This window comes from Calidris pugnax, unplaced genomic scaffold, assembly GCF_001431845.1.
Source record: "Calidris pugnax isolate Ruff unplaced genomic scaffold, ASM143184v1 scaffold425, whole genome shotgun sequence".
Classification (NCBI taxonomy): Eukaryota; Metazoa; Chordata; class Aves; order Charadriiformes; family Scolopacidae; genus Calidris; species Calidris pugnax.
The window spans coordinates 679,402-686,041 of NW_015091137.1; the positions used below are offsets into that span (position 1 = coordinate 679,402).

The 6,640-nt window shown below is 67.5% G+C and overlaps 1 protein-coding gene across 5 annotated transcripts; it reads left to right on the forward strand.

Moving 5' to 3' along the window:
* The first annotated feature begins 25 nt into the window (after nucleotides 1-25).
* Nucleotides 26-4,901, forward strand: SHC2 (SHC (Src homology 2 domain containing) transforming protein 2). 5 transcript variants are annotated; one of them, XM_014958554.1, is made up of 12 exons: nucleotides 26-700; nucleotides 1,086-1,146; nucleotides 1,347-1,466; nucleotides 1,554-1,607; nucleotides 1,724-1,775; nucleotides 1,944-2,070; nucleotides 2,175-2,355; nucleotides 2,439-2,537; nucleotides 2,626-2,764; nucleotides 3,179-3,480; nucleotides 3,601-3,738; nucleotides 4,359-4,901. In XM_014958554.1, exons 1-11 carry the CDS (start codon nucleotides 492-494, stop codon nucleotides 3,727-3,729), a joined length of 1,473 nt encoding a protein of 490 aa, XP_014814040.1. In that variant the 5' UTR covers nucleotides 26-491; the 3' UTR covers nucleotides 3,730-3,738; nucleotides 4,359-4,901. The 5 variants fall into 5 exon arrangements, with proteins under 5 accessions (XP_014814040.1, XP_014814042.1, XP_014814043.1 ...); XM_014958556.1 differs by having other exon boundaries at nucleotides 4,602-4,901; XM_014958557.1 differs by having other exon boundaries at nucleotides 4,617-4,901.
* The last annotated feature ends 1,739 nt before the right edge of the window (nucleotides 4,902-6,640 follow it).

The window sequence follows — 6,640 nt, forward strand, 5'->3', positions numbered from 1 at the left end:
CCCCGCGCCTCTCCGGGGCACCGGCGGCCGGCGAGCCCCGTCTGCCCGCTCCTTCCGACGGCTGGGCAGCACCCCCCGGCTCCGACCCCCACCCCCGGCTGCCCCGGGGCTGGCTCTGCCGCCGAGCTCTGCGGCCGCGTCCCCAGGCTCCCGCCGGACCGGCCCTGGGACGGGGATCGCGGGAGCCCGCGGTGCCGTGACAAGGGGACGTGGTGGTGTCCGGTCCCCGGGGTGCTCTGGGCCGCCATCCCCGGCACGCGCAGCTTGTGTCCCCTTCGCCCCATCACGGGCAGCCCGGCCCCGTTACGCTGCCCACGTCGCCTGGCACGGCCTCCCAAACCGGGCCGGGCCGAACCAGCCCCGGGAGCCAGCGGCAGCCCACCCGCAGGAGGGTGGGACAAGCCGTAGCACACGGATGAGTTTGTCGGGTCTCAGCACAGGGTCTGGGCATGCAATGGGGCATGCAATGAGGTGGAGGGTGAAAGGGTGCCATGTATTGGGGTGAGAGCCCTGGAGCTGGCATCAGAGGGACCCTTCTCACTGACACCCGGCTCCTCCCTCCTCTCCATCCCTTGCCCTGGCTGGCGGCGGTCACCGGAGGAGGCTGCTCTGACCGTGTCCCCCCACAGTACATGGGGTGCATCGAGGTGCTGCGCTCCATGAGGTCTCTTGACTTCAACACCCGGACACAGGTCACCAGGTACAGCCCCACAGCCCCACTGTCCCACACCCCACCGCCACCCGGAGCCCCCGGCAGCCCTGGGTGCTCCCCCTCCCCGGGGCCCTGTGGAGAGGGTGGGACGTGGGGCCAGGGTCTGGGGGACCCCTGCCCCACAGGATCCACCCCCCCCGCGGGGACACAGGCGAAGGGCATTGCTGCGGATCAATGGGTGGAAAGAGGAGAAGGGAGGTGGCCGGGATTACGTACCGCAGGCCGGTGACGTGGGGCAGCGCTGCGGGGAGGCTGCGGCACCTGGGGCTGCGGGGACTGATGTCCCCAGGCCCCACGGAGCCACAGGCAGGGGAGGGAGCTGGGAAGGGGCCGGGGTCGGTGGCAGTAACTGACCAGGGGCCACGGCTTGCAGGGAAGCCATCAACAGACTCTACGAGGCCGTGCCGGGCGTGAAGGGCATCTGGAAGAAGAAGGTGAGTTTCCACCCAGCCCATCCCTTCCTGGGCTCCTTCCTGGGGTGAGCTGGGACTGTGGGGCAAGGTGCTGGGGGTGCCTGCCCCGTTTGCAGGACAGAGCCTGGGGTCTTTCGGGGCACCCCTCTTTGCCTCCTACCCCCCCCAGGAACATGGTTGTGAGGCGCTGCATCGCCCTCATTCTCCTCTCCCCTCATCAGGCTCCCAACAAAGCCCTTTTCTCCATCCTGGGCAAGAGCAACCTCCGCTTCGCTGGCATGAGCATCGCTGTCAACATCTCCGTCGACGGGCTGAACCTCATGATCCCCACCACGCGCCAGGTGAGAGCCCTCCCCGGGGATGTGACCCCACCACCTCCCAGCCTCTGCCCCTGCGCTAACACCCCCTGGGGCATGTCCTCTCCCCAGATCATCGCCAACCACCACATGCAATCCATCTCCTTCGCTTCTGGCGGGGACACGGTGAGGCACACTTGCCCCAGCCCTTGGGGGCAGCGGGGACAGGGGCGGCCCGTCCTATGTCCTGCTCCCTCTGTGGCAGTGGGACACGGGCTCTGAGTTCCCCTCTGTGCCCCCAGGACACCACGGACTATGTCGCCTACGTCGCCAAGGACCCCATCAACCAGAGAGGTGACACTGGCCCCCGCGCTCGGGAGCTCTGCAGAGGAGGAGGGGGGATGCGCTGGGGGATGAAGGCTGGAGGAGGGGATCTCTTGTGGGGGGCAGCTCAGGGTGGTCCCAGAGGGGTGGATGGGAGCGTGAGGGAAACACTGAAGCCGTCCATCTGTCTGTCCACAGCCTGCCACATCCTGGAGTGCTGCGAGGGGCTGGCACAGAGCGTCATCAGCACGGTGGGACAGGCCTTCGAGCTGCGCTTCAAGCAGTACCTGCACAGCCCCCCCAAGGTGGTGGCACCCCCGGACAGGTAGGCAGGCAAGGGACCCCGCCGTGGCCCCGTACCCCCTATGCTGGGCATGGTGGGAGTCTGAGCCGCGCAGGGTGTCCCCAGCTTGCCCGTCCCCACTGCAGGGCTCTGGGTGCAGAGGAATCAGCCTGGGGGGAGGACGAGGAGGCGGCCGAGCACGATTACTACAACAGCATCCCGGGGAAGGAGCCGCCCCCGGGGGGGCTGATCGACTCCCGGCTCCGGCACGGCACCATCCTGGGCCACGTCCACAACCAGCCCTCCGGCTCCAGCGCCCCCAGCCAGGTGAGCCCCCAGGGCTGCTGCCGGCCCTGCCGTAGGGGTCCTGGGCAGGTGCCCCCGACACCATCCCTGTTTCCTCTCCCCAGGGTGGGTTCGCAGCCAGGCGAGACCAGAGCAGCCAGCCGGGGCCACCCTGGGACCTGGAGAGCCAGGGTGGGTACCGCTGCGGGGGGACCCCGGGGACGGTGAGCGCGGCTCCCTGCGGCTCTGCCCTGCCTGGGCCAGCGGTGATGCCGGGTCCTCACAGGCCAGCCCTGCGACGGGTACCTGCAGGCGGACGGCCACCCCCTGGGCCCCCGGGACTACGAGGAGCACATGTACGTGAACACGCAGAGCCTGGACGCCTGGGAGCCAGAGGCGGCGGCTCGTGGGGTGCCAGAGGAGAGCCCCAAAAAGGACCTCTTTGACATGAGTAAGCCAGTGGGCTGGGGCGTTCTGGGACAAGAACTGCTGCCGAGGGGCCGACCCGTGCCGTGGGGCTGCCCAGACTCGTGCCGCAGCCCCGGTGGTGCCTGAGCCCCAAGCGGTGCCGTGCTGAGCCCTGGGGACCACAAGCTGGGGCCCATGCTCACCCACCCTTGCTGGGGGTGGCTCAGGGCAGGGTCCTGTGGAGGGGGTGGCTGTGGCGGTGCAGGGGGGCACCATCCCCTCTGTGCCTGGATGCAGGTGCAGCATCATGCCCGGGATGGCCGTGGCACAGCGGGGTCTGTCCCAGAGATGGGTCTGGCCATAACTGTGGGTCCCGTCACCACTGCTTGGCCCGGCCATGTCCCTGCCATCCCCCCAGCCCTGCTTCATGACACCCCCACACCCCTGGCTCCCGCAGGGCCATTTGAGGATGCCCTGAAACTCCATGAGTGCATCGCGGGGGGCAGCACCAGCCCCCCCATCGAGGACCAGTGGCCGAGCCCCCCCACGCGGAAGGCCCCCATCGCCCCCACGGAGGAGCAGCTGAGGCGGGAGCCGTGGTACCACGGGAAGATGAGCCGTCGGGACGCTGAGAGGCTGTTGCAGGCGGACGGGGACTTCCTGGTGCGGGACAGTCTCACCAACCCGGGGCAGTACGTGCTGACGGGGATGCACAGCGGGCAGCCCAAGCATCTGCTGCTGGTGGATCCCGAGGGCGTGGTAAGGGGGGGCAGAGGGGGCGATGGGGATGGGGTCCGGGAGGCGCTGGAGGCTGCGTGGGGACCCCATGCAGGAGGCAGCTCTCCCAGGTTCAGAACCGCTGTGCCCCCCGGCCCTCAGGTAAGGACCAAGGACGTGCTGTTTGAGAGCATCAGCCACCTCATCAACCACCACCGGCAGAACGAGCAGCCCATCGTGGCCGCGGAGAGTGAGCTGCACCTCCGCCAGGTCGTCCGCAGGAAGCAGTGATGCCGGGCGGTACGTGAGCCCCCGATCTGCTCCCCTGGTTCCAGACTTGCCCCAGACCCAGGGCAAACCTGGGGCTCCTCCACTCTCCCCTCTTCTGGTTGTGCCTGCCCTCGGGGGAGCAAAGCCCCCAAACCCCCAGGGTTGGGCTCCCCATCCCCCTCCCCAGTGGGGCCTCGTGGTCCCTGGTCCTGAAGGGCACCCCCCATCGCTGTGTCCCATCCATCGTCCCCGTGCGTCCCCTTGCCCAGCTGGACACGAAGATGTTTATTCCATGTGTGGAGGCAAAACGGGGTGTGAGTGACTGGGTGGCCCCATTGAGGGGGACCGACCTGCCTGGGGCTGCCCTGTCCCCTCTGGCCTGGGGTCCTCCCTGTGTGGGGCTGTGTGCCCCCAGCCCGTGGTACCACCAGCTCCCACTTGCCCCACGTTGCGGCCCCCGGTGCCGGCTCCATCCCGGCACATGGAACTGGTCTCTGGACGATGATGGAGCAAACGGGGTTGGGACTGGTGCCAGGAGCCTCATCCCAGGGCTCCCAGGGTGGGATGGGCCGAGGGGGCTCAGTGTGTGCGTGCGTGTGTGCATTGGTGTGTGAGTGTGCATGTGTATCTGTGTGTGTGCCTGTGCACAGGTGTGTGAGGGGCAGCCGGGGGACCAGCCCCCTGCCCACAGAGCCGTGCCTCTCACCCAACACTGCTGCTCAGGACCCGACTCCCTGCATCATTCCTCCCAACATCTGGGAGTACCCCCCGTCCGTGGGGTCCCCCGTCCGTGGGGGCTGTGCCCCCCGGCTTGGCTCTGGCCGTGGGACTGGGCATAAACATCTCTTGGAGGCCGGTGCTGCTGGATGTCCCTGTCGCTCCCACATTTCCAGCTGGATTCTCCCCAGGAGCTGCTGCCGTGTGAGGCTCCCGGTGGCGCTGAGCCCCCACAGCCCCCCCCGGGCTGGGGCCAGGACGAAGCTGCTGCGGGAGGCGCAGGGCAGGGTGAGCTGCTGGCACCGAGCGGCCAGGGCTGCCGGGAGGAGAGGAGTCCCACGGCCCCCAGGGACCCCCCCGGCCGGCTCGGGGCTTTGGCAGGTTTTTACGGCGTACACGTCCCCTTCTCCAGCGTGTCTGGCTCTGGGTGCGGGTTCGTGGTTTGGAATAAGTTTCTAATTAAACCTGGAAATGAGCAAGGTGCTCGGGTTGTTCGTGCCACCCCTGGGCACGGTGCTGGGACGGGGCTCCTGCTGCCGCCTCCTGCGCCTGGGGGCTCGATGGGGCCGGGGATGCAGAGGGTGCCAAGACAGTGTCTCCATCACCACCAGCTCCTGGATGGTCCCACATTGGCGGTGGCAGCCAGCTCCATCCCGGCCAGTCACACTTGTCTCTGCCACCCGGGGCCAACTTGTCCCCCTTCTGCACATGGGTCACCCCCACCCCCCAGCTCCAGAGGGGGCTGCAGCCCCCAGGGCTTGGTCCCTGGGGCGCTGGTCCTGCATGGCGTCTCCTCCCTGCACCTGGCATCTCTCAGCTCCTGCTGCCTGCGGACCCATTGCCCACCCCTGCCCAGGGCAAGATGTGGCCATTCGCCTCGGAGCCTCCTGGCCAGGCCTCCTCTGGCTCCTGCTGCAGCCGGGCTGGCTCCCAGCAGCCCAGGGCTGAGCTGCCCTTCGTCACCCGCTAATGAACATGGCGGCTGGTGGAGTGAGAGCCCCAGGGTGGGCCTGGCCGCTCTCCCGGTGCCGCGATGCTGCCAGCAGATAGGGAAGGTACTTGGCTGGGGTTGGCGGAGGTGGGAGAAGGTTGCCCCAGGCTTTCCAAGCCGGCCGCGTGGCTGGGCTGCGAGCCGTTGGGCACGGGCACGGGGTGGGAAGCAGCCTCCTGGTGAGTCTGGCACCAGCCCTGGCACTGGCCGGGTCCAGGGCTCCGCTGGGTCCCCTCCGCTCGCCTGCCCCAGGTGGGTGTCACCGGCCCATCTCGGCTCTGCCCCACGTGCCACCAGCCCCCGCACGGGGAGCGGAGTCACCCTGGCACCCTCTGCCCCCTGGGACGGGGCTGCCGGACGGGCTGGGTGCGGGCTGAGTCAATGAATAAAATAAGGCCCTAAATAAAGGCCAGTAATGAATGTGTAATTTTCCATTGATAGCTGAATACCTACAGGGACGCAGCGCTTCCATCTCAGCTGCTATTTTTTGTCATGTAGTAATGCGTCTGCAAAGAAAATTGCGCCGTTCCCTCAATGGCAAAGGCAGGAAAAGGCAGCAAAGGCTCAGACTTTTCTTCTTTCACCACCGGAGAACGAGCCCACGCCTTCCCCTGGTGGCTGCAGGCTCTGCCCTGGCCCCTTGGCCCCGGGGGGCTGCCGGCAGTGGTTTAATACCATGGAGGGCTGGTGGAGGATTGATTTTAGGCTCCAGAGTTAACACCGGGCTGAAGGGGACAGTGACTTGCCTCTCAGAGCTGCTCCCTCAGCCCGTGTGATGGTGAGGCCAAAGGGTTTGGGGAGGGTTTGGAAGCCACAGAGGAGCGACTGCAACTGGGGGTCTCATGACCAACCATCCCTCTGTCTGTCTCCAAACATGCTGACAACAAACGCTCTGGTCCAGTTTTCCTGGACAGAGGGATAAGAGTCTCTGACATTGGCGCTTGGCAAGTTCGGTGGAAATCCCTCACCAGCTGGAGGAGAGGAGATCTCTGCTGTGCTCCTGCCCCGGGGGGGCTGCGGTGGGATCCCCGGGGGCCTGGCACCAGCCCCTTCCCCTCGGGGCTCTCTCCTTCCCAGCTTCCAGCAGGTGGTAGCATGCTGCCAGCCACATCCCAGCCCTGCCAGTGTCCCCAGCCCTGCCAGTGTCCCCAGCCCCGCCAGTGTCCCCAGCCCTGACAGTGTTCCCGCCGGGCATCCCTTGCACGCTGCCAGCAGCCTCCAGCC

Bases quoted from the DNA above. Each gene is read 5' to 3' on its own strand.
- SHC2 (XM_014958553.1), top strand. From the start codon at position 492: ATGTATTGGGGTGAGAGCCCTGGAGCTGGCATCAGAGGGACCCTTCTC. The intron at 2,356-2,438 runs GTGAGCCCCCAG...TCCTCTCCCCAG, and splicing joins GCTCCAGCGCCCCCAGCCAG to GGTGGGTTCGCAGCCAGGCG. The intron at 3,481-3,600 runs GTAAGGGGGGGC...CCCGGCCCTCAG, and splicing joins TGGTGGATCCCGAGGGCGTG to GTAAGGACCAAGGACGTGCT.